The 27,749-nt window shown below is 40.3% G+C and overlaps 2 protein-coding genes across 2 annotated transcripts in view; one reads left to right on the top strand and one right to left on the bottom strand.

The window, feature by feature from the left end:
* LOC105813516 overlaps positions 1-20,328 on the bottom strand; it is a 130,058-nt gene extending 109,730 nt beyond the window's left edge. Inside the window, 5 exon segments of the mRNA XM_012648247.1 lie at positions 1,675-1,888; positions 12,781-12,948; positions 12,950-13,000; positions 13,002-13,161; positions 20,082-20,328. Of these exon segments, the coding sequence (XP_012503701.1) occupies positions 1,675-1,888; positions 12,781-12,948; positions 12,950-13,000; positions 13,002-13,161; positions 20,082-20,328 (840 nt within the window).
* The window catches only part of ENOX1 (ecto-NOX disulfide-thiol exchanger 1), a 609,648-nt gene that overhangs the window by 109,825 nt on the left and 472,074 nt on the right, over positions 1-27,749 (top strand). The gene's annotated exons all lie outside the window — the stretch shown is intronic.

Genomic DNA, 27,749 nt, shown 5'->3' with positions numbered 1-27,749 from the left:
TGTGTGTATCTAATGCCTATTTTTAAAGAGACAAAAACCCAGAAATAAAACCTCAAGCACCTTGAACACTAACGAGTTTATTGTCGTTGCTTAGTCTTTTCTCTATTTCCATTTTGTGTTTTCCAATTTCACTGATCTTATATTTCTGAAAACTCAGACATATGACTCTCATGGAGTTGGTAATAATTTATCCATTGTTAAACTCTGATTTTAAAAAGAGGGGGATAAAGGAAATGATTTTTATGTTCTTTTAGTTAGTAACCTGGTAGTTTTATTTAGATCTCTGAAATTAGAGTATATTTATGATAATATGGAAAGTATTTTAACTAAAGAAATTATACTTTGAATCAAGATTCTATCAGACTGTCTCAGGAAATTTTTTCACACGAATAAGTTGAAATAGGAATCTTAGTGTCTGCTTTCCCTGGGTTCTTCTGTCTCTTTTGCTCTCTCTCTCTCTGATGCTTCCTTCTTTGTTTCGTTTAAATGCGTGGGTTTATGTTAACTGCTTAGGAGCTGATAATATAAAAGTTATGAAGAAGAGCAGTGGCTTCTGACAGGGAACGCAGAAGGTTGACATTCTCCTCCATCTGTTCCCTCCTCTATATTTAGCTACCACTAAGCTCGTCAGATTTCTGTAATTCTTTCGTATTTTTGCTCACCTTTTCCTTTTCATGTGTGACTGCCCTTTTCCGGATTTTCTTTTTTCTTTTGTTTGTTTGTTCATACAACCATTCAGTTTGTTCGTTCGGTTGTTCATTCATTCATACGTTCTTGTATAGCCCTTTGGACATGTGCCAAAGATTGTTCTGGGAAAAACATCTAGTATATTATAATTTAGGTGGGAAATAGTCATGTAAAATGCATTCCTATGATGGAGCTATAGATTAAATGTACGTTTCGTGTAGGAAACAGCAACCAAAAATGGGCTTGGGGGAGTTAAGAAATGCTTTATGGAAAAGATTACATTTCAACGGAGATTGGAAGGAATAGAAAACTGCTAGGCTGATCAGTGTGGTGGGGAGAGAACATCCCAAAGGACACAGAGGGTGGGTTAGCAGAGAGGTGTGAGGGGCAGGACATGTTTGTGTGCTCCATGTTGTCTGGGCGTTGCTGGAGCATCAAGTGGGAAGAGGGGAGTGAGGCTAGAGGAGGCTCTACAGGAAGACAGAGATCAGTCTTGACGATCGCCTGACATGTTGCTGAGGCTTCCTTTCCGTCTCAGGTCAACAAATTGCAGTTGCCTTCAGTTCATCCTGCTTCGTGCGAGGAGCATGTATTAAAAAGTGCTTAAATCCTGACAAACCCCTCCCCTGTGACCCTCGCTCTGGTCTCACTGCTTCCAAGGGGAATTCAGGCCTTTTCTCTCTTTTATTTATTCTGTTAAATCATTTGCTCAGCTAGATTTTCTGGCTTTGCTTCTTATATACAATTGTTACTTTCCTCTCTTAGCTTCCGTTTTCAAAATCCTCCCATCCTTCAAGATCTCACTGAAATTCATATCCTTTAGGAGAACTTTTCTCTACTCATGAGTGATTTCAGCGTTTGTGAATTCCAGGGGAATTTTCAGCAGATTTCTCATATCACAATTTTCACCTGCTTCTTTCTATCACAAGTTATTTTTATAACACTCTCGGAAGGACCACTCACATGTTGAGGGGAAGGGCTACATACCTTAGTATCCTCTTTATGCCAAAAGCGAAGCTTCTTGCATGTGGTAGACACTGCACTGATGTTTGTGAAAAGAATGGAGCGAAACAGGGTGCCTTTAATTTGTAAGGCTGTTACAGAGGTGGAACTGAGGGATTGATTAATTGTCATGTGGAAGAGGCAGTCGTCCACATGAAACATTTGCAGGGCAGAATAATGGTCAGTGAAGGTGGAGGGACTACATTAAACAAAAGGCAGAAATATGTACGGAAAAGAGATCCCGTTTCAAAATCAGTTAAACTACCCTAAGGTTGGGACACAGGAAGAAGACACCTAGGAAGCCATTCAGCATATGTGATTGTCTTTGACAGTGAGTGACAAATGACATAGCAGGTAAAAGCACCTATATTGCATTATGAAGCTCTGCATTATTATATAAAGTGGCCTCTGGAAAACTTGATTCAATTTCAGACTTCTCAGTTACAGATCTGGAGACAATCACAAATTCAGAAATATATTTATGAAACTCTGTTGCCACTGAGCACAAAAGACCGTAATCCTATTAGTTGTGATTTTGAAAGGGGTAAACATGAACAACTGCAAAGAGTTATTGATTAAAGAAGTAATATGAACAGGAATAATGGAATTAAAGTAATTGAGGCAATATTGGGCCTAATGGACCTTGTTCTCTTAATGCCTTTCTTCTGCTTTCGCATTGAGTTGGCCCTAAAGTCGATTGGGCCATGTGCACAGAAAAAGGAGGACATGATGGAAGAATTAGTATTGCTCTCTATAAAAAAATCAATCTGTTGTTCTTACAGAAGAACATCAATCAGTCTGTGAAATCAATTAACTGGAATTTTTTACATTCAGCTCCTAAGATAATGAGACAAATGATGAGAAAAGACTGTATGCCTTACTCATAGTAGATACTCAGTAAATGTTTCTTGAATTGAAAGCCAAAGGATATCATGGATTTAGTTTAAAAACTATTTTGGTGTAAGTCCTTTTATCTGTATTCATTGAGTCCCATTCCTTTTACTTGACTGTCTCTATCTATAGTACTGTCAATGTAGATTACTCAATTTCATTGATTCTTGCTCTGAAGTGAGTTCTCTCACATTTTTACTGCCAGGGAGTCCAGCTTCATGTGACCTTGGATCTGTGGATTATTTAGTGTCTCAACTGTTTGCTGTGACCAAACTTTCTGCCCTATACAGCATTGACAGATTATATTTTTTGAAATATCACTGTGATGACATTATTCCCTATTCAGAAAACGTCAACGTCTCTTCTTTGTCTGCAAAGTTGCAGGCTCATTGTACTTTAGGGCCCTTTCCCCACTAATGGCTTTTGTGTTCAGACTTTGGTGCTATCCATACTTCGCCTCCACCAGTGCCCTGCCCAGACCTGCTGGAGAAGACAGATTTATCTCTTCACTCTGCCATTATATTTTTGAACATGCAGAATCTTCTGCTTGGAATCCTTCTTCTCATACCTATATCCATCCAATTAAAGTCAGCTCTGCTTCAGGCAATAGTTACAGTCTTTAAAACTGTGCATTATCAAGCACTTCTCGTCACACCATTGTTGCTGCCCAATTCGTCAAGCCATTTCTAACCTGCTCAGGAAGCCTGCCATTGTCTACCAGGAAAATCTTCATTTACATTCAATAGTTTGTTTTTTGGAATAGAGAGGCAAGTTGGCAGACTAGAAGCAGCCCACACATGCCTCTTAAGGAGAAGATTGGAAGTTGCAGGTGGATGCCTATCTATGGATGAGCCTTCTGGGAAAGAGAATTGTGAATCATCAGAGAAGTGATGGGGGACACTCAGAGTGAAGGAGGAGGTGACGGGGTGATCCACTCAGCCAGATCAGAAGGAACCTGGGGAGGTATCCACATGTGGGGAAGGATGGGAGGAGAGAACCCTTGGGCACCATGCTACCCCTATGGACACTGCTACCAGAGCCGTGAGGGGTCCCCACTACCACTGCAGACCTCTGGACTGATCAGGGAGCTGCCCGGAGTCTGTGCAGCAACATTGAACCAGAGAGTGGGCACATCAGGGACCTGGTGGCTTCCATTCCCGGGTTACTGCAACAAACACCATTCTGAGCTCTCAGGTCCACAGCTGTAGGTCTACACAGGCTCAGCTTCACTACAGCCACCTTCGCATTACCCCAGCTGGCCGGGGAGACAGCAGGGAGAGTGGATACTTTTGCACGTCCCATGATGAGGAGCCAAGCATTCCTCCCCCCATGGGGGATCTGAACAGATCGGGTGCCACAGATACCACCTGAGAAGTCCTGCGGTGGCTGCCTCCATGAGACCTGGGCAGAGGAGGGCCCCAGATCTCCAGCAGCTCGGCCCTGCATCCTCAGCCCTGTGATCCCCAAGCTACCACTCAGCCCCGTGGCTCCGTACCTGTGGTTCTTGCACTGTTGCCGATTCCTGAGGTTCCAGCACCACTGCCTGGTCACATGGTTCCATCCCCAAGGTTCCAGCTCCCAGGATCCCCTGTTGCCATCAGGCTCCACAGCCCAAGCACCAAGGCTCCCCCACTGTCCCTGGGCCCTGTGGTTATGCCCCCGAGGCTCCAGTGTCATTGCTGGGCCCGTGGCCCCGGCTCTGAAACTACCCTGTTGCCGTGGGCCCCACCTCCAAGGCTGAGCGCTGCAGCCGGGACCCACATCCCCAGCTCCAAGGCTACCCTGGTGCTGTTGGGCCCTATAGCCTCATACCCAAGGATCTAGTGCCACAGCCAAGACCTGCAGACTCACCCCTGAAGCTCCAGTGCTGCTGCCGGTCCCTGTAGCTTCATCCCCATGGCTCCCACCAGTTGCCTAATGGGAACTGCCCTCACAGTCCAATACACCACCAGTGACCCTCCAGCCTTGAGCCACTATTGCATCTGGACCCAGTTAGAGCAAAAACCTTGAGCTCCAACACCCACAACTATGCCTAGATAGCCTCGCACAGCCACAGGGAAACCAAGGTAGAGCAATCTCCTGCAATGCCAACCTCATGGAGAGTGACTCGCCCAGACTCCAACCTGAGCTTCCAACAGTAGCATGGGGAACCACTCTCTACTCTGCACAAAGATCATTTAGCACAGGATTGGATTGTGACTATCACAGGGGAACAAGACAACACAGATTAGCTGTATCACAGTCTTTCAATGCATCTGCCCCTCCCCTGCCAGGTCAGTTTTCCAGAGTAGGTCCCAAAAGCACCATCTACGGACCTCTCCTTATTCTCACTGAGTAGTTGAGTTCCCAGCAAAGGAGAATAGGTATGCTGCAAACCTGTCTGTCCTAAGCTGAGAGAAGGGGTTTTAGAGGAGAAGAAACCAGCAAAAGAACTATAACAACATGAATGAACAAGCTAGTTCAACACCCTAAAGGGATCAAAATGGATCTATAGCAGTGGACTCCAACCAAAAGGAAATTGTCAAAATGTCAGAAATGGAATTTAGAATATGGATGGCAAATGAGATAAATGGGATTGAAAGAAAGCTGAAAACAAACACAAAGAAGCCAAAAAAAATGTTTCAGGATATCAATAAAAAAATGAAAAAGTCACTAAAGGGCTGGACAACAAAGAAAGGATATAGCATAATTTAAAGAAATGAAAGTTATTTAGAGAATTTCAAACTACAACAGAAAGCTTCAGCAAAAGATTAGATGAAGCAAATTTGAGAGCTTGAATACAAAGCTCTTGAACTAACCCAATCAGTCAAAGATGCAGAAAAAAGAATAAAGAATAATGAACAATCACTCATAGAAATATGGGACTACTGAAGTGAAACAATATATGAATTATAGGTGTGTGAGAGTAAGGAAGAAAAGCAAACAGCATGAAAAACTTATTTGAGGGAATTGTTGAGGAAAATTTCCCTGGTATCATCAGAGATTCAGATATCCAGATACAAGATGATCATTAAATACTGGGAAGATTCATGGCAAATAGGACATTGCCCAGACACATAGTCATCAACTTGGCCAAAGTCAAAAAGGAGGAAAAAATTCTATAAGCAGGAAGATGAGAGCAACAACTAACTTACAAAAGAAAACCCATTAGGCTAACAGCAGACTTTCAGTGGAGACTTTACAAGCCAGAAGGAATTGGGGCCCCATTTTTAGTCTTCTTAAGCAGAACAACTGCCAACCAAAAATTTTGTATTCTGCAAAACTATGTTTTATAAATGATGTAGAAATAAGGACTTTTCCAGACAAGCAAACACTGAAGGAATTTGTAACTATTAGAGCTACCCTATAAGAAATACTCAGAACTACATTATACCTGGAAAACACAAGAGATACCCACCAGTGTAAGAGCATCCAAAAGTTAAAGCTCACAGCTCTTATAAATCAGTATTACATGAGGGAAAACAAAGCAACAAGGTATCATCCAGCATGATGAACAGAACAATATCTCACACATCAATACTAACACTGAATGTGAACAGTCTTAATGCCCCACTTAAAAGACATAGACTGGCTTAATGGATGGAAAAAAACCTCCAAGAAATACATGCTGTCTCTAAGAAACACATCTAACTCTCAAGGACTCACACAAACTCAAGGTAAAGGGATGGAAAAAAATATTCCATACAAATAGAAACCAAAAGTGAGCAGGTATACCTATTCTCATATCAGATGAAATATGATCAACAATGGTAAAAAAAAAAAGACGATGGTCATTATATAATGGCAAAGGGAACAATTCAACAAGAAGATATAACAATCTTAAATATATAATATATACACCTAACACAGGAGCTTCCAGACTCATAAAGCAAATTCTACTAGAACTAAGCAAAGAAATGCACAGTAGCATAATAACTGCCAGGGACTTCACTGAAAGAGCTGGACAGATCATTGAAGGAGAAATTCAATAAAGAAACATTGGACTTAGATGGGACTCTAGAACAAATGAACTTAACAGACATTTACAGAATATTATATCCAAAAACTACTGAATATATATTCTTCTCATCAGCACATGGGACATTCTCCAAGACTGATCATATCTTAGGCCATAAAACAAGTCTCAGCATATTTAAAAAAATTGAAATCATTCCAAGTATCTTCTCAGAACACAGTGAAATAAAACTAGAAATCAATTCCAAGAGAAACACTCAAATCTACACAAAGTTATGGAAATTAAACAATTTACTGCTGAATGATCCTTGGATCGATGATGAAATAAAGATAGAAATCAAAAATTCCTCAAACTAAATGACAAAGGGGACACAAGCTATCAAAATCTATGGGATACGGTAAAAGCAGTTGTAAAGGGAAAGTTCATAGTATTAAATGTCTACATCAAATAGACAGAAAGATTACAAATTAACAACCTAATGTCATATTTCAAGGAACTAGAAAAAGAAGTGTAAACTAAACCTAAAGCCAGCAGAAGAGAAGAAATAACAAAGCTCAGAGCAGAACTGAATGAAATTGAAACAAACAAACAAACAAAAAATATAAAGGATCAATAAAACAAAAAGTCGACTCTTTGAAAAGATAAAATCGATGACCACTAGACAGATTAACCAGAAATAGAAGAGAAAGGACTCAAATAAGCTCAATCAAAAATGAAAAGGAGACATTATAACTGATACCACAGAAATACAAAATATCATCCATGAATACTAAGAAAACCTCTCCACACGCACACTGGAATATGTAGAAGAAATGGAAAAATTCCTGAAAACACACAACCTCCTAAGACTCAATCAGGAAGAAATAGAAATTTTGAACATACCAATAATGAGCAGCAAGATTAAAGCAGTAATTAAAAAATATCCTAACAAAATAAGCCCTAGGTGTGGGACTCACAGCCTAATTATACCAGACCTACAAAGAACTAGTACCTATCCTACAGAAATTATTCCATAACATCAAGAAGGTGGGAATCCCCCTTAACTGATTCTATGAAGCCAGTATCACCCAGATATCAAAGCCAGGAAAGGACACCATAAAAATCCAAAACTACAGGCCAATATCCCTTATGAACATAGGTGCAAAAATCCTCAACAAAATACTAGAAAACTGAATTCAACAGCACATCAAAAAGATAATTCACCCTGATCAAGTGGGTTTCGTCATAGGTATGCAAGGATGGTATAACATATGCATATCAATAATCAGGATTCATCACATAAACAGAAGCATAAACAGACCATATGATCATCTCAATAGATGCAAAAAAGAAATTCTACTAAGTCCACCCTTTCGTGATAAAAACCCTCAACAAACTAGACATAGAATGAACATACCTCAGCATTATAAAGGCCACATATGACAAATCCACAGCCAACATCATGCTCAGTGGGAAAAAGTTGAAAGCATTCCCTCTAAGAACTGGAATAAGACAAGTGTGCCCACTGTCACCACTTCTATTCAACATAGTACTGGAAGTCCTAGCCAGATCAGTCAAGCAAGAGAAAGAAATAAAGGATATCTATTAATGAATTGGGAAAGAGGAGGTCAAACTATCACTTTTCACAAACAATATGATCTTGTGTCTGCCAAACCCTAAAGACTCCACCAGAAGACTCCTGGCTTTGATAAATAAATTAAGCAAAGTCTCAGGTTAAAAATCAATGTACACAAATCAGTAGCATTTTTATATACTAATATCAGTCAAGCTGAGAGTTATATCAAGAACTCAATACCATTTATAATAGCTACAAATAAAGAAAATTAAATACCTGGGAATATACTTAACCAAGAAAGTGAAAGATCTCTATAAGGAGAACTGCAAAACACTGATGAAAGTAATTATAGGTGACAAAACAAATAGAAAAAGATCCTTTGCTCACTGATTGGTAGACTCAACATTGTCAAAATGTCCATACTACCCCAAGTGGTTTACAGATTCAGTGCAATCCCCATAAAAATACCAATGTAATATTTCACATATCTAGAAAAAATAATCCTAAGCTTCATTTGGAACCAAAAAAGAGCCCTAATAGCCAAAGCAATCTTAAGCAAAAAGAACAAATCTGGAAGCATCACATTTCCTGACTTCAAATTATACTACAAGGCTATAGTAACCAAAACAGCATGGTACTTGTATAAGGGTAGACACATAGACCAATGTAACAGAATAGAGAACCCAGAAATAAAGTCATGTAGCTACAACTAACTATGAACTTCAACATAGCAGAGAGCAACGTACACTGGGGATAGGAAGCCATATTTAATAAAGGGTGCTGGTAAAACTGGATAGCCACATGCAGAATAATGAAACAATACCCCTATCTCTCGCCATATAAAAAAATTAATTCAAGATGGATAAAAGACTTAAGTGTAAGGCATGAAATCATAAAGATTCTAGAAGAAAACATAGGAAAAACTCTTCTAGACATTAGCCTAGGCAAAAATTTTATGACTAAGACCCTAACGGCAAATACAGCAACAACAAAAATAAGTAAATGGGATTTAATTAAATTAAGAAGCTTCTGCATGACAAAGGAAATAATCAAGAGAGTAAATAGAAAACCTACAGAATGGGAGAAAATATTCACAAACTATATGGCTAATAAAGGGCTAATATCCAGAATCTACAAAGAACTCAGACAAATCAACAAGGAAAAAAATGAACAACCCTATTATAAAGTGGGCAAAAGACATGAACAGAAGTTTTTCTAAAGAAGATAAGAGAAATGGCCAAACAAACATGAAGAAATGCTCAACATCACTAATCAGGGAAATGCAAATTAAAACCACAGTGAGATACCACCTTATTCTTGTCAGAATAGCTATTATTAAAAAGTGAAAAAAACAACAGATGCTGGTGTGGATGCAGAGAGGGAGGAATGCTTATACACTGTTGGTGGGACTGCATATTATTACAACCTTTATGATAAACATGTATGGAGATTCCTGAAAGAAATAAAAGTATGCCATTTGATCCAGCAATCCCACTACTGAGTATCTAATCAAAGGAAAAGAATTCATTTTATCAAAGAGACACCTGCACTCGAATGTTTATTGCAGCACAATTCACAATTGCAAAGATGTGGAATCAACCTAAGTGCCCATCAATTCATGAGTGGATTAAGAAAATGTGGTATGTATATATATATATACCCTGAAGTACTACTTAGCTATAAAAAGGAATGAATTAATGTCTTTTCCAGCAACTTGAATGGAACTGGAGACCACTACCCTGAGCAAAATATCTCAGCAATGGAAAAACAAACACCACACGTACTCTCTAATAATTGGGAGCTGAATGATGGGCACACACAGATACAAACAGATGTGAAAGATATTGGAAACCAAGAAGGGGGGATGCTGGGAGGGGATGAGGGATAAAAACTTACTTGTCGGGGACAATGAACACTGTTCTGGTGATGAGCATGCTGAAAGCCCTGACTTAAGCCTTATAGAGGGTATCCATGTAACAAAAACATCTGTGACTTTTAAATATTTTGAAATGTCATATGTCATTGGGGAATTGCAAGTTAAAACAATGAGACACCATTACACATTTTAATAGAATGTCCAAAATCAATAACACTAAGAACACCAAATATTGGTGGGAATGTGGAGCAACAGGAACTCTGATTCATTGCTGTTGGGAAGACAAAATAGTACAGCCACCTTGAAAAACAGTTTGGCAGTTTCTTATGAAACTAAATGTACTCTTACCATATGATTCAGTAACTGTGCTCCTTGGTATTTATCCAACTGGGTTCAAAACTTAGGTCTACACAAAACCCTGTGCCTGAATATTTACAGCAGCTTTATTCATAATTGCCAAAATTTGGAAACAACCAAGATGTCCTTTAGTAGGTAAATGAATAAATAAACTGTAGTACATCCAGACGATAGAATTGGGTGTTTAAAAAAAGGCTTATCAAGCCATGAAAAAACACGGAGGAACTATAAATGCACATTAGTGAAAGCAGGCAATCTGAAAAGGTTACATACTGTATGATTCCAACTATATGACATTCTGGAAAAGGCAAAACCATGGAGGCAGTAAAAGGATCGGTGTTTCCCATGGTTTGGGGATTGGGAAGGGTTGAATAGATGGAGCACGGGATTTTTAGGGCAGTGAAACTACTCTGTATGATACTGTAATAATGGCTACATGTCATTATATATTTATCCAAACTCATAGGATGTATAACACCAGCAGTGAACCCTAATGTAAATTATGAACTTTGGGTGGGAATGATGTGTCTGTGTAGGTTCATCAATTACAGTAAATGTACCCTTCTGGTGGGAGATTATAATAGTAGGGGAGGCTGTGCATGTATGGGAGCAGAGGGTATATGGGAAGTCTCTACCTTGGACTCAGATTTTCTGCAAACCTAAAACTGTTCTAAAAAATAAAATCAATTTTTAAAAAAGTCAGCTGAAAAAAAATAATGCTTCTCTTTCTCTTACACCCTACCCCAACCCTCTGGAAATACTAAATGGTTTTACAGTCTTAAAAAAACACAAAACAAGGCCGGGCGCGGTGGCTCACGCCTGTAATCCTAGCTCTCTGGGAGGCCGAGGCGGGCGGATTGTTTGAGCTCAGGAGTTCGAAATCAGCCTGAGCAAGAGCGAGACCCCGTCTCTACTAAAAATAGAAAGAAATTAATTGGACAACTAAAAATATATAATAAAAAAAATTAGCCGGGCATGGTGGTGCATGCCTGTAGTCCCAGCTACTCGGGAGGCTGAGGCAGTAGGATCACTTGAGCCCAGGAGTTTGAGGTTGCTGCGAGCTAGGATGACGCCACGGCACTCACTCTAGCCAGGGCAACAAGAGTGAGACTCTGTCTCAAAAACAAACAAACAAACAAACAAAAAAAACCCCACAAAACAGGGCTGTGCATTATCAAAGACTGTGTTATAAAGATAATTATTTCAGTGGCATAAGTGGCGTCAGGGACTAGAGTCTCAGGTATAGCTTTACAACTGAGCATCACTGCAAAAGTACATTTTACTGTATCGATTTCACAAGATTGTAGTGAACTAAACTGATAGTTTAAAAAATTATTTCAATGTCTTAATGACCCACTGTGGGAGAAATAGGAAATAAAGACACTTAAAGCAGCTCTATTATAAGCAAAAGAGTTTCTTATCTTATACCAGGAGCCATAGTCTGCATAAAACAAATCTTACTTCCCAATCAATTGATCACTTTATATCTAATATACATTATGTAAACTCTGCAGAAGCAATGTCTGTAACACTTGATTTTAAAAACCCTGAGTTGAAGCCCTTTTCCCCTGCACTGAGTTTGCCTCTAACCATTCCACTCCCTGGCCTGGTAGTTTTTCCCTCTTAGTACCTTTTTGTTGCTTAATTATCAATTCAAGGACCTCTTTAATAGTTAGCCTTTCTGAGACTGTTCTGAAGTAAGGACATGTTTATTTTTGTTTCCCACAGTGCCCAACACATTGTTAGGGCAATGAGATATACTAGCTTATAAGAGCATGCAGTTATTAAATTCAGTTTCATCTAAATCCCAAAATGGCTGTTTTCCCTAATTCCTGTTTCCCCTGAACATTGGGCCTCGGCTTAATGTTGAAAAACAAAATGAGTAATCCCATTCCAATGTCAGTATAAAAGGATGGAAGGTGATTGAGAGGTTTCGGCTTAAAGATGAATACACGTGTTAGTTCCTGGCCCTTCCGGAAACTCCATTGAAATAAGGTTTAAGGGAGTTTTTAAAAAGGTACACACCAGTAAGAACAAAGAAATGAGGGAACAGCCACAGCATTTTGGAATCACTTGTCCAATATATAGAGATTAGTAGTAACTTGCTTAGAAGACCTGAGAAAGTGGAGTTCTGACAGAGGAGAAAGGAAGAAGTAGACCAGTTTACACTGATGAACCATGCAAAAGCTCAGGAATAAGAACACCTGGGAGTGAGGGTGAAAATAGGATTAAGATTAGGACTATTGGTTGAAAGTTCAGGTCTGCTCTCCAATTTTATACAAGCACATAACTGCCCTTCTTGCACTCTAAAAGAGAGATGGTAGTTACGTTTTCTATAGAGATGATAAAACAGAAGGTTTCTGGATTGAGAAGTATCTGGCAAAGTTAAAGGTAGTATCATATTGTCTTTTTCTTTTTAAACAACTTGTAACCAATTTATTAAAATAGTTGACTTACACATCTGCAGTGGTGACTTCAACCTCAACTCCTGGCTCAAAACCAATAGAAGTGGTCTGCTTAACAATCTCAGAAGGACTGAGAAAGTCAATGAGTCGCTTGTGGATTCTCATCTGGGAGTGATCCCATGTCTTAGAACCTTCACTAGAAGGAGTTTTCCTTGGATTGAGTCTTGGTAGGCATCCAAACTGGACCTTTCACTTGGAGATTCTTTTCCTTTGCCTCTGATCAAGTCAGTACACACCTTCTCTGGGGGTTTTATATTGGGTTTGGTTAGGGTAATTCTAATTCAGTGAATTGCCACTGCTGGTTCCGCGGGCGTTTTTCCAGCATCTTTAAAAGCCAAGGCTGTGGCATGGTGTCTTGACCAGCCTGTTCTCTCTCGAGAGTGAACAGCAGTGAGTCAGGAGCAGGAGTGGACAGACTAGAATTCCGTAGCACCTGCCCTGCATCTTCCTCAAAAAGGTACACTATAGTCTTGAAGTCTAGTGGATGACATTGATTTATCAAATCCTAAGAAGCACAGCACCTTCTCCCTGCTACTTACCCTGTGAGCAGCCAAGATGATGCCTTAGGAGGAGACTCCAGGAAGCTTCTCTGGGAATCTAACCTAAAAAATAAAACTCAAAGATGCTGACATCAGGGATTCCCCAAAGGCAGGCCCAGCCAGAACAATCCTAAAATAAATCCTATATCAATAACCCTTTCTGCCAACCTTCCTGTTCACTTTCCAGTACCCTGCCCTTAAATATCAGCAAACTAAGGATCATCAGACATTTAAGGAAAGTCCCTGTCATGAGAGACAGAAACTAAAACATGCAAACAGAAAAAAGCCACTTGAAGGAAACAGAATCTTTGTAGGAAGAAGTCTTAAAAAAGAAATAATCAGTGTCTCCAGACCGATAAGATATGAAATTACAACCATGAAACACAATAGCATTTATAAGGTTTAGAAGATAAAGTTAAGGAAACTCCTTAGAAAGTAGAGTAAAAAGAGAAAGAATAGAAAACAACATAGAAAAAATAAGAAATTTAGAAATAAGAAAATAGAAATTTAATTTTTGATATGTATGCCTAACAATTAACACTAGATTGACAATTTAGAAAATGGAGGACAGAAAACCATCAAAGGAATAATTCAACAAAATTTCCCCAAAGTAGGAGTTTCCTGATTACAAGACAATAACAATATAGCGTCATGAAACTTTACAACATTAGAATGTGCTCAATAAGTGATAGGGAAAACTAATAGAAAGACAGAAACAACACAAGAGCCAGGTGAGAAGAATTCCTAAGGTGATGGCAAAAGAGCTCTCAAGATAACAGCTGTGCAGCAGGACTAGTGATCAACTGGTCTAAATTGATTGGATCAACTGGGTAGAGGGATTTAGGGGAGAGTTCTTCAAGTTGGGAAAATTGATTAAATGCCTAATGTGTTTGTGCTGAGATGAGACTTACAAATCTAGGGGAGGTTTTGGAGATAACATCATGATAAGTACATAGGAAACTGACCCAAATTAAATACAACAATGATTAGCTCCAGGGAAGACAAAAAGTAATGCAGAAAAGGAGATGTAGTTACAGAATATTGCATGACTCAGCACCAGTAGTCTCTCAAAAGTTCTAATAATATAAACGTGGATATTTAATCTAACCAAAATCAGAGTGTACATCTGAGAGGATGGGAACATAAGGTATGCACATGTGTATGAAAAAAACCTAACCCTTATCTTCCTCATTGGGAGGTGAGTAGATGATACCTAAAATTGAAAAACCAAGAAGTAGTAAGTAAGAGAAACATGTTATTTAAATCAATGTGTCTAAATTTTTATTTCATTACGGCATATATGGAAACTGATATTAAATAATGTATTATAGTGGAACTAGAGACATCGATTTGGGGAATATTAAGTAGATCTAAAATTTCCAAATAAAATAGTTTCCAAATTTTAAATGAGAAACCTGAGCTTGCTTTCATACACATAACTCTTTTTATATTGCTTATGTGCCTAAAATGACTAAACACAATTTTTGATCAAGATCTCAATGATTGTCTCTTCAAATTCTTCTTAGTCACTGTCAGTGGGATACCACACTCGTGATTTTTAAAAAATTCAAGGCATTTCACCACTATTCCAAGTTCTACAACAGTTAAAATTATATTTTAAAAATTCAATAGTTTTAGCTCTCTTCTTTGCTAGGCAAATGCAGTCCTCTGATAATTCCAATTGATTTCAATTCAATTGAATTTTTTCCTATGATATAATTAAAAATAATAATATGACCTGAGTTTGTAAAATGTGTGATTATTTTTAGAGCAGTCACCCCATAGGTAGCTTAGATACCAGTACAAGAGCACATTAGACTCAATGGCCAGACTCAATGGCTCACGCCTGTAATCCTACCACTCTGAGAGGTCAAGGTGGGAGGATTGCTTGAGGCCAGGAGTTTGAGACTAGCCTGAGCAAAAGTGAGACCCCATCTCTACAAAAAGTAGAAAAATTAGTCTGGTGTGGTGGTGTGTGCCTATAGTCCCAGCCACTTGGGAGGCTGAGGCAGGAGGATTGCTTGAGCCCAGGAATTTGAGGTTGCAGTGAGCTATGATGATGCCACTGCACTCTAGCCTAGGTGACAGAGTGAGACCTTGTCTTAAAAACAAAACAAAACAAAACAAAAAAACACAAACACATTAGACTCAAATGGAAAGAAGTATTTGATACTCATTGGGGGGCTGCTACTTGTAGCTTTACCACTGTATTCCCCCCCCACACACACCTTTCAGGAGCTCCACCTTCAACCAGCTGCACCTTATATACCTGGCACAAAAACTCCTCCAACAGTTACATGGGCTGCTTCTGCACAAAGTGTAGTGGTACTTTCTGTAGCTGCCTGTTGAAGTGGGTGTCCATGGGAGTTTCTAATGCCTCTCAGCAGAGCCTTGAGTACCATGTGTCTGGACCTTGGGGAAGCTGATGGCCAGATGTGACCTGCCCAAAGACACCAGCTAGCCCAGGCCCCATCTGATTCCCCGTGACCTAGGAGCATCCATACCTCCTAGCATGTCTGGAACCAATTCATTGCACAGTAGTGTGCCAAGGCCTACCAGTTGGGAAGCTCTGATTTCCAGATGTAGAAACAAATTCCAAAATAATTACTTAAAGAATTGAAAGCTGTTATCTCTGGGCCTAATACTATTTAGCAGTTGAACTATGTCATGAACAAATTGGTTTAAATACAAACTAATTAAAAAAAAACTCTTACGCGGTCTTATTAGATCTTTTTTTGCCTTCTCAAGACATTGGAGAAAGTTATTTTCAACTCTGTTTTCAAGGGATGAGAAGACAAAAGGTATACAATTACGGAATATGGTCTACTTCTTAAGGGTAGAGGCAGTTTGTCTTAAATTCAGTTTGCGGATTATCTACATGCTATATTTTACATCAAGGATTAAAGTAAAGAAAAGAACAATAAATCTGAAGATAGAAAACTTCAATTTTTAATTAGAAGAAAAATAGAAGTTGAAAATTAATGAGAAATATAGCTGGTGTTTTGAAACTTCAATTGATTGTTTTCCTGCTATCCCTTTAACATGCTCCTAGGGAAGTTAGTAATAATGATTTAGGAGAAGAGTTAGGAAACTCATAGTCATTTTTTCACTAAATTAGCTGGTTAAAAAAGAAAGGCACTTGAGAATACATGGCAGAGAACACTCTTTTGTGGAGGGGACTGAGAGCACGGTCCATTTGGTGTCTTCCATATTCAAGGCTGAAATTGGAAACAATGGTGCTTTAATTTGCTGCTTAGCTAATGGGCCTACTGATTTGTTCTCATTTTTCAGACCTCTAGTATGTCCTTAAAACCCTCTTAAGGGTTTTATACTTTTAGCCTGAGGTCTCTGTGCTTCATTTTTCCTTTTGTTCTTCAGACACTTACATTGCCTCTCCTTGTTTCATCTTCTGAGAGGTTCAGAATAATGTATGGTATGCATTGAATAATTTGGACGAAGCCTGTGACATGTCTTGATGTTAAACCACTCAGAGTCCTAGGAAATAGTCCTGGCTTATATTAGCAGAAGATTAATGCAGGTGAACTTTAAAGTCTTAATTTTTAAAAATTTACATTTTTACCAGTGATGATTGAAAAACATTGGTATTCTTTCTGCCTGCATTACTGATTACAATTGCAAATACTTGCAAAAGTGCTAGAATGACTTCTCACTGTTCCATAAGGAGCAGGGTATTATTTTATGCCTTTAATGGCTATTAAATATTTAAAAAACAATTTTCCAGAAATATATCCATAACTATATGTAACACGTGCATAAATCACAATGAGAAATGTATTCTGATACACATGCATAATAACACTTGCTTGGATAAGTTTATGAATCTAAGGGAATTTGCCGATAGGAAATGTCAAGTTTTGAGAGGTTTCTCATTTGAGACATCATTATGAGAAAAGGTAAAAATTGGGATGCTTTCAGATGAAATCAAGACAATGATTACTCAGGTAGTCACTACCCTTTTGCCCTAGGATTTCTTGGATGTCAGCCCAAACCTTATGCTCGGAATCAGGAATGGTAGAAAACCATGGTGAGCTAGTTATTTGGAAGGTGGGATCAAGGAAAGCTATCAGCTCTTGAACTTTCCCAGTGAGAAATGAGCAGGTGTCATATTAATGTTCGGAGATATCTGCTGAGTGGAGATTCAAAGGAGAGCAGGAACCTATTAAGGGAGAGGTGATGGGAACAAAGGGTTTGTCCTGCTATTTGGAGAGCAGAGTGGGTGTAGCGGGTTGGGGAGAGCATGGTGGGAGTGCAGGGGGTGTAGGGATAAGCTCGGAAGAGGAGAGTCAAGGGAGTCAGCTGTGGACATGCAGATCTGGGGTTGAAATTTAAGAAGAAACATCTGGAACATTTGCCAATAAGTGACATGATCAAAATGACATTTGGGGAAATGAGTCTTGCTGTGTGTTATAAAATAGCTCAGAGAGGAAGAAGACAGTTGGTGCTGTCATGATAAGAATGACTGCAGAAGACGGGGAAGAAGGGATTGGACTTGATGACAGAATTGGTGGAGAAGACAGAAGATAAAGAGACATTACAGAGAACTTAAGTCAAGGCTGGATTGCTACTTTGGAGAACAACTCCCATCTCCACCAGTCCAAAATAAATAAATAAATAAATAAACCACAAAAAACCAAAAAGGGTGTCCACGAGATTACCCACAAAATCTCCAAATACCTGTTGGAATAGGTCAGTTCTCTTCCCAGCTTATAAGTCATGGAACAGTGGAAATGGAGCAGTTTGCAAAAGATAGAGATGTATTAAGCTGATGAATTCTGTTTTGGATGTGTTATGTCCCTTGCCCTGTCCCACCCACTCCCAGAAGATCATCCATATGGCAGTATATAAAGGAGTATGATCAGAGTTAGAGGTCAGGGAGGGAAGCGCAGGTCTGGGCTCATCTGTGCACACACACAATTGGATCTGGCTGTGCAGAGGAGCATTCCGTGCGAGAGTGAGGAGGGGGAGGAGCAGAGGCTTGGAGCAGATACTGTGAGTGCTCTGGGAAAAGGCCAAGGAACAAAAACAGAGGAGTGGTTGGAGTGACATTAAAACCCATGAATTTGTTTGATCTGAATGTAGGTGGATATTTGCTTCATTAGAGCAGACAGTCTGTTTTGTGTTTTTAGGCTTTACGTAACTGAAGGGACAGTTCCATCCCTCAAGACATAGCATCCACAGAGAATTCACAGTATAAATACAGCAAGGTGAACTCCCAAACCGGCATAGCTAAGCAGATCTTCAGCCACCAGAAAGATTTTCACGAGCCCCTTCTCCTTTACAAATACCATTCACTCTTATTCTCCTTACAGTTGACTGTGGAAATTCTTTAAGTGGGTATCAGAAAGGAAATCTTCAAGAAAATCCTGCACTCCCAAGTGGTGGGGTTATTTAAACAAAAACTACATTATGAAATCCCTTTGGATCTTGTATCAGTGTTCACCAGAGAAACAATCTATCTATATATTAAAGACATATATATACACACACACACACCTCTATGATATGATACACTCATATATATAAGAGATTTGTTTTAAGGAATTGACTCATGAAAATGTGGGAACTGGCAAGTCTAAACTCCGTAGGGCAGGCCAGTAGTCTAAAACTCAGGTAACAGGTGGTGTTATAGCCTTGAGTATGAAATCTGCAGGGCAAGTTGGCAGGCTGGAAACATACTGTTACCGTCTTGAGGCAGAATTCCTTCTCCTGGAAACTCAGTTTTTGTTCTTGTGGCCTTCAACTGATTAAATGAGGTCCATCCATATTATCCAGGGTAATTTCCTTTACCTAAAGTCATCTGATTGTGGATGCAAATCACATCTATAAAATACCTTTCCAGCAACATCTAGACTAGTGTTGGACCAAACAACTGAGCACCAGAGCCTAGCCAAGTTGACACACAGAACTTTACCATCATAAATCTCTTGTTTTCACTATAGTGAAAGAGCAGAGTCAGCTGTATTTTGCCCCATTTCCTCAATGGCGAAGATTCTGTTAGTGATTCAGTGGTGGTAGTTTTTGTGATGCATTTTATTTTCTGTCAAATTATTAAATAAGAAGCTGGGCAATGTTAGCACCTAACCTCCATCTCACATGGTGGTGCCAGATGGTCTTGTCTGCTTTGCCTGGTGAGTGGGGTGGGCATGGGGAATGCAGATTTTGCCTGAGCAAGGTTGTTGACTTCTCAAGCTCTGCAGTGAGACTACTCAGCTGAGTATGTGACAGTCACATGGGATGTGGGGAGTTAATATTTTCTGGGAAGAATTTTAATGTTAGAATTTACTGTCTTTTGCACATATAAATTTGAAGCCTTAATATTATGCTCTTCTGGTTACTTGCATTTAATATGCATGCAAATTCACAATATATACTATATGCTGAGAACATAATTTATAAATCAGTACTTTCCCTGGTTGTTAGCAATTTTGGCCGCTTTAAAAATTAATACTTTGAAGAAATATATGTTTTCTAATTTATCGTTAGTTTCCAAAGAAAAATATGTAGTGCCTTCTCCATCAGAAAGGTAGATCTCTGCTGTAGGGTTCTCTGTGTTTAAAAAGTTATGCACAATGCTAAAGGTTAGAATGTTTTTATTTATCTTTCCTAGGAATGGGTTTCGATTAGGTGTTGCAGATTTGTTTCCATTAACAATGCTGAAAAATTTGTGTAGCGTGATTGCAGCCTACAGCATTCTGGTACAATTGGGGGTGAGTCATTTCAGTGATAAACACACCTTGAGTAACAGAGCAGCATATCGTACTTCCAAGTGGAAGGAAGTCTGCCTGTGCTACATAACCGAGAGCAGGAGAATCCCAGAGAGGGACTCGGTAGCCTCTCTGGCTGCCACTGAGGCTTGTTGTCTTGGCAACTAAAACGCAGCCATCCTTCCTTTCCCCAGGCAGGGAGCTCCAGTCATCCTTGACTCTGCCATGACCTTCTCTCCTCCCCCTTCCAATCTGTTGCAGGGATCTGCCGTTCATCTCCCAGGCAGCTTCGCATTTTCTCTTCCCTGGACATCTCCAGGCCACCACCAGGTTCTGTTCTTTCCCCCTTTGACCACTGAAACCTCATCACTGGCCTCCTGGCTTCTCAGCTGCTCGCCTCTTCCATTAGACCACAGGAAAGCCTCCCAGACCTTCCTGCCTGCCATCGAAGAAGTTAAGTTGTCTTACAGTGTAGACCTCCTGAATGCAGCATTCTCTGCAGGGTGCAGACATTCATCCTTGACTTCAGCAGTCTGCTCTGGCAAACCACTGAGGATCATTTTTTAAACATTCTTCTCTCTGAGCTATACATCTTTCATGACTTAGTCACCATTCTCCACATTATCAACCCTGTGGACTGCTTTACCCTCTACCTCTCTATGCTATCTCAATTCCTCTCAAAATCAGCCCTTTTCAAGTGATAATAAGCAAGGGCTTTCAGCTGGCAAGTCTTATTGGTGGCACCATCACCACCACCATTGCCATAAATGTTATCACAGACTTCTTTGCCAGCATGTTAGCATATTGCTAGTAGCTGCACAAAATGGGCTAAATTCATCTGGCCTGTGGATTGGCTCAAAACCTAAGTCAGGGCCTCTGTGTTATCATGCACCTGGCAAAGGGCTCAAGTCGGGGTGAGAAATCTTGGCTGTGCTCACTGTGTGTGTCCTTGGGCACTGCTGGATCTGCCAGAAACAAGAAGTGGCTTCCACCCCTCACTGCTTTTTTTCCCCAACAAAGGGACCTTAGTTAGCCAAATGGTGCTAAGACACAGAGCTGAAGGGGCACCATTTGCTATTTTACTTTTGGACTAAGGAAGCATTGTTTGCTATTAATAATTGGCAGCTAGGTACCCTATAGGCTTATTGAGGCCTTGATTTATAGAATATATGTGAGAATCAAGAAGAATCAAAGTGAAGTCTTCTAATTAGAGGGGAAACTGTCAAAAGGCAGCTGTCCTTTAGAAACTATAAATGGTGGGGAATCTTGCTTTTGAATTACATGACAATATTTAATAGATTTGTTGTAAGTACCAGGTGAAGACAATTTTGTGATGAAAATGGCATTCAGGGAAAATATTCTGCAATGATTTCTCCTCCCCTCCTCGTCTCACCCCCTTTTCCCTTTTCCTCCCCTTCCCCTCCCCTACCTCTTCCTCTTTCTCTTTTCTTCCTTTTTTGATAGTAATCATAGTGGCTAATAAATGTATAAAACATTCTGACTGGCTCAAAGATGCATTTTACTGGGCTTGATTGGATCATAGGTAACTCCAACCACAGAGGTCCCCTGTGCTGTGGGGCAGAGCAGCTTTCTAATTGTCATAGAATGTTTAGGGACATGGAAGCCACATGCTTGATTCACACAGAGCTCAGGATCCCTGAGCTTAAGAACTTGAGCCTGACTCACTTTCGGAATTCATATATGCACTGATCTCTCCCATGGCTTGGGATTCCCCAGAAGAGTCTGGATGGAGGGGAAGTGACGAGGTCCCTGAGAGAAAGCCATGAGTAAAGAAATCTACCAACGTGGACCAGACTGTGCTGCAGGGTTTGGATGTCCAAGGGCTCAGCGGTTCCAGGCACCTCCTCTGACCTAACCAGCCTCCCCTCAACTCCCCTAGCTAACAACAGACTTCTCTTCACACAAACAAGTACGCTATGGCATAAACCAGGGCTCTGTTGTAAAACAGGGCTCTACAAACTATGACCCTTGAGAAAAATCCAGCCTGTGGCTGTTTTGATAGGGCTCAAGGGCTAAGAGTTGTTTTTACATTTTTAAAGGGTTATTTTTAAAAAAGCAAAGAAGAATGTACTACAGAGACATGTAGTCTGCAAAAGCTAAAATATTTACTATCTAGCCCTTTGCAGATAAAGTTTGCTGACTCCTGCAAAGACCTAGTCATTGATACCTAACAGTGCTGCCTTGGCAGCCCTGTTATAAAACAGCAAGGCACAAGAGTGGAAGTGGCCTCCTGCCAGCTAGGCCTTGAGGTTGGTGTTGTAGAGGAAGTCATCTGCCATGTCAGAGGTATTGATTGTGACATGTGGGTGGCAGAGTGACCAAGGTCAGTGGAGCTGAGGGAAAATGTCAGAGACTGAGGAGGAGGACTGTCCAGTGGTAGGCCCTAGGTCTGTTTGTCTGGTAGATGTCATTCCCACCACCCAGGGAGTCCTGGAGGAAGAAATTGAGGCGGGGGAATCCCAGGAAAAGCTCAGGCTTACTGCACATCCACGGCTAGAGCACAGAGAACTGGGATTTAGGCTGTTGCCTTAAATACAACATATTTGTAACACCATGAGTGGGGAGGCCAGGGGAGTTTTGGTTTTTATTTGTTCTATAGTTTACAGAGTCTCTTTTTTATTTGTTCTATAGTTTACAAAATCTTTCTCATTTTGTAATTCTGAATTCAGAAGCAGGCAGAGTGGGTGTTACTATTGACCTCGACTTACAGACAAAAATAGGATTGATTCTTGGTCAGGAAAATCTCTTCTTCAAGGTCATATAGTTATTATATGGTGAAGTTGGAAATCCAGATATTCTGGCTCTAAAACCTGAACACCATTCTCAGAGTCAATGAATTATCACTACTCAAAGTGCGAACTCTGCCCCCCCCACCCTACCCCTAACACAAAAGCCTTCTCACTCAATGTTGTTGAAGTCTGTTTGTAAATTCAAACACCAGAAATGGTTAGAATAGCTTCAGAACTGGAATCATTTTGTGTCTCAGCTTAATCACCTTCTCAAACGGGAAGGTGTATGTGGAACAAACTCCAACCAGAGTGTAAAAGGTAGACTGCACTGCTCCGGGTTGTTTATGTATGTCTTGGAACTCTGGGTTGAGACAGATTACTTGGATGTGCTAGTTTTACTTTCATAATGTACCTATGAAAGGAGTAATTGTGAGAAGTAATAATTGAGACTATGACGTCCTTAAAAATTGGAGCTGTTTTCAGTATTTTACTGTAGACATTAGAGCAAGGCACTGTGCAATAAATAAATTGAGTGGCCTGTTCTCTGCTTGTGTGATTTGGATATCAAAGACCATCATTCCTACATGATATGACAGGAAAGAGAATTTTGTACACTTACTTGCTACCTTTCTACCTTGATATTTTTGTCATAATTAAATGTGCAATGGAGCCAGCTGTGGTCTGCAGAGGCTCTCATGCTCTAAGTCTAAACCTGAGCAGTGGATTTGGTGTTGGGGCTGGTGTCACTGATACGTGCCACAGCCAGCCACAGGGAAATCCATCACAGTAATAGCAATCTAGCTGTCTCGGGAATCTAACCACATCCATATTCAGATAAGGAGACACTGAGTGCTCTCACAGAGAATGATGTCCAGGGACTCTGGGATAATGCCGCCTTTACACTGTTCATAAAATATGTTAAAAAATAAAGCCTTAAAAGTCATGCTTGTGAAGAGTGAGGACAGGAAAATGAGAGTAGCAATTCACACAGTGCACTTTTCCTCGGAGCGAGAAGTCATGTCAGTTTCTCAAAATGGGTGTTTCGGCTCTTCCAGCATCCTTTTGAAGGCTGGGTCAGCCACAAGCTAGCACCTTATGAGCTCATTTGGACATTTGCTTGGCCAGCAAGTGTCATTTCTTTGAGAGCCTTGCATCCACTCAGTCTGGGGTTTCTGTCCCCCCAGCTCTGCTCCCTGTGTTCTCTCTCTCATCATCCTGTTTTATTTTCTTCATAGCACTTTTCGCTGTTTGCAATTGTCTAATTTATTTATTGGCTTTTTTAGTCTCTCTCTCTCACCTCTGAATTATAAGCTGCCCGGGAGCGGAACTGACTGTGGTTCTCTGGCTCACTGTTGATTTGGTAGCACATAGAGCAGCACCTGGTCTGTGGTAGGTGCTCAATAAATTCACTGAGTGAATCAATGAATGAATGAATTAGTGAGTAAGTATGTGCTTTCTTGTTGCTTAATCCCAGTATAGGGCCCAGTACTGGGTTGTGGTCTTTCCCCAGTGGAAGAATCTAGAGAGATTATATTAGTTTTTTATTGTTGTAGTAACAAATGACCACAAGCTTAGTGGCTTAAACAACACAGATTCATTATCTTATAGTTCTGAAGGTCAGAAGTCCAACATGATTCTCACTGGGCTAAAATAAGGTGTTTGCAGGGCTGTGTTCTCTAATGGAGACTCCAGAGGAAATCCATTTTCTTGCATTTTCCAGTCTCCAGAGGTCACACACATTCCTTGGTTTGTGGCCCCTTTCCATCTCCAAAGCCAGCAATGGGGGGTCAGGTCCTTCTCATGCTGCCATCTCTCCTATTCTCTATAGCTAGAAAAGATACTCTGCTCTAAGGACTGATGTGATTAGATTGAGTTTACTTGAACAATCCGAGATAATCTTCCATCTGAAGGTCCTTAACCTTAATCGCATCTGCAAAGTCCTTTTTGCCACGTAAGTTAATATATTCACAGATTCTGGGGACTAGATCCTGGATGTCTTTGGAGGAAGGTCATTATTTGCCTATCGCTTGGATTTACTCACAAAAGAGGTGTAGGAGTGGTCAAGCCCAAAGCCTCATTTCTCTTCCAGAATATATATTGTGAAAGAGAAAGTCTTACCAAGTCATTTATTCATTTAACAAGAAATATTTGTGGAACTTGTTACATTCTCCATGACAGTTTTGTTCCTGATGGCAGAGTGGGCCTAGAGTGTTGTTTTGTAGGGTTGGGTATGGGGAGCCTGGGGAAGTTCGCCTGAGTTCATAACCAGGCCTGACAGTCAAAAACTGGGCTGCTAACCAGGGTGGGATCAGGTGTGCAAAGGGGACTCACAGCTGCTGTAGTGGTAACGATGGTGGTGACTGATAATATTTACTGAGTACAGGCCTGCTTGGAGTAATTAATTTAATTTATTCAGTCTTTACATAATCGTATAATAAATGTGCTGTTATTATCCTCATTTTACAGATGATGATGAAACTAAGGCACACAGAGGTTAAATATGTTGCCTAAGATCACACAACTAATGAGTGACTGGCCAGGGTTTAAACATCCCAGGCAGTCAGTCCTCGACCCTGCTCCCTAACCGCTGTGCTCCTCTGCCCGCTGCAGGGCCTGTTAGAGAGTGGCCAGGGTGGTGCCGAGCAGGAGTATGTTATGTACCGTGCCACTTGCTGAACCGTCTGTTGGATTTTTGGGCTTTGGGAAGTAGAGAGAATGGAATGGTCAGAAGCCCCGAATTTGCGTCTGGTCGTCATTGGTTACCAGATCTGGGCCAATTCATTGAGTCTCTGTGAAGAGAGAATACAAATTCTGTTTGTCTGCATCTCCAGTGTGGAAGAAGGATCATCGGTGATTATGGGGAAGTGCTCTGTATGTGCCGGATTACTATCCATGTATCTGAAGGAGGAAGTGAGGAAGGGAAAGTGCGCCCTGAGAATCTGTCTGGCTTGTGTCACCCTGGGGCAAACTGGAGAGCGTGATTAAGACGTGCACTTTTCTTCCATAGCCTCCGTGAGGGAGGCTGATTGACAGCAGGGAGGTACATGTTGGCCAGTGACAGTGTGTAATCGCTCAGGGCACGAGAAGGGTAGCTTGTCCTCAGTGTACAGACGAGGGCTCTGATAACCCAAGGGCGGTCATCAGAAGGGAAGCCTCTTATACTTTCCTGGATTAAACTTAAGCCCATTATCCAAAGTGAGGCACCACAAGAGCAGAAGAATGGGCTCCACTTGTACTTGCCAGCAAATTGGTACTAACTGATCAACACTAGCGCGATCACATGGCAGAAATACTCTCCAGGGATTAGGGGGATTGGGGGGGTAAATCTGAAACTAAAGGACATTGGGAGCACTGTAGGGGGGAAGGGCATGTCTTTAACCCGCACTTGGGTGAGGCAAAGACATAAAGTGTAACCCTAATGTTTGTACCCTCACAATACCCTGAAATAAAAAAAAAAAAAGAAAGAAAATAACAGTACAGACCCCATGCAGTAAGCAAAGTATTATTTCATTAAACTTTTATTTCAGCTGTGAAAAAAAAAAAAAAAAGAAGGGAAGCCTGCTTCACCTGCCTGCACATTCCTCATTTTAGTAGCTGTAAGGTGGCCAGGCAATCCCAAGAACTTCATGTACCAAGATGCTATTCTTTAGTGGGTTTTGCCCTAATTGTATGAGCACAGATGACAGCTGTGAGTTCTAGGCTTCAGAGGGAGGAGTAAAACCTTACCTTGGAGCTAGCCAACATCTGCTGACACTTATTTAATTGATCATAGGTAACTCTCAAGAGCACAGAAGGGTCTGAGAGCCTTTACCCTGCCTGTAAGCTAACTAGTTAGCCTTCCTGTTTCATACATGCTAGCAGAAGATGCAAAACTCCTGGGTCAGACACTAGGGACATTATTGCTCATGGCGCAGCAGGCAGCACGGGCTTCATGCTCTCATCTTGAGTCCTCTTGTCCCCAGCTCCCTTGGGGATAATGCAGGGTCCCAGGGGATGCTTCACACATGGTGGGTCTGTGTCAAAGCTGAGGAACACAGAGCCTAGGAAACCACCAATCTTATAAACTGCTCCTGGCACACTTGCCCAGCCTTTGCCCTGGAGGAAGGCATTATCTTTCTGACCCTGGCAGAAAACAAAACTATCTTTTGTCCTGGACACAGCTTTATCCTTTATCCTCCCAGGCTGTTTGCTTTACAGACATCCTCGCAAAGGCAGTCTGAGACAAAAGGTGTTTCAAGATGGAGAATTGTCTCCCGGTAGAAACTAATTGATAATTAGCTAAATTTCTAATAGTAATCATAAAAGTTGTTTTTCTTTATACAGAATTTTAACAGTGAATTGGTATAATCTGCATTCTGTTTGAGAAGGAAAATTTCTTTTCTAATTCTCTTCCCTTAGTGAGTTCTACTTAATAATTTGGAATAGGGATTCAGCCAAACCTGTTGCTCAAATACTCAGTTTTCATGGAGTGTGGAACATCCAATGAGTTGGTAATTAAATGATATTTTAATGAAAGTTTGTTGACATGGAATGTACAAAGTGCATATGGTTGATTGTCTCTTTGATCAACTTTGGTTACAGGAGTAAACGAAAGTATAAATTTGTGCTTTGACAGTGGATGATGCTAACTGAAGCTTATGTAAAAATTTTTACTTAGAAAAGCACACATTTTTCTTTCTTTGATTTCTGTGATAATTTCCTAGGCAAATTCTTAATGGGAAAATTATTCGATATACAAAGTTCTTTGTATTTGATTTTTTTAATTAGTTAATTCTTAAAATTTGCTGTCTTTATTTATAGTCATGGTTAAAAATTATAGACCTATCTATCACTGCCTACTCAGTGTGTAGTCAGTGATAAATTGAACCCAAATAAATTGTATAATCCATGCAATAATTGAACTGTGGCTAATTTTTTTAGGTTTAAGCTTGATATAACCACAAGGTA

The sequence above is a fragment of the Propithecus coquereli genome, unplaced genomic scaffold (assembly GCF_000956105.1).
Source record: "Propithecus coquereli isolate 6110/MARCELLA unplaced genomic scaffold, Pcoq_1.0 Scaffold11, whole genome shotgun sequence".
NCBI classification, from domain to species: Eukaryota; Metazoa; Chordata; class Mammalia; order Primates; family Indriidae; genus Propithecus; species Propithecus coquereli.
This window is presented reverse-complemented; position numbering and strand designations above follow the sequence as displayed.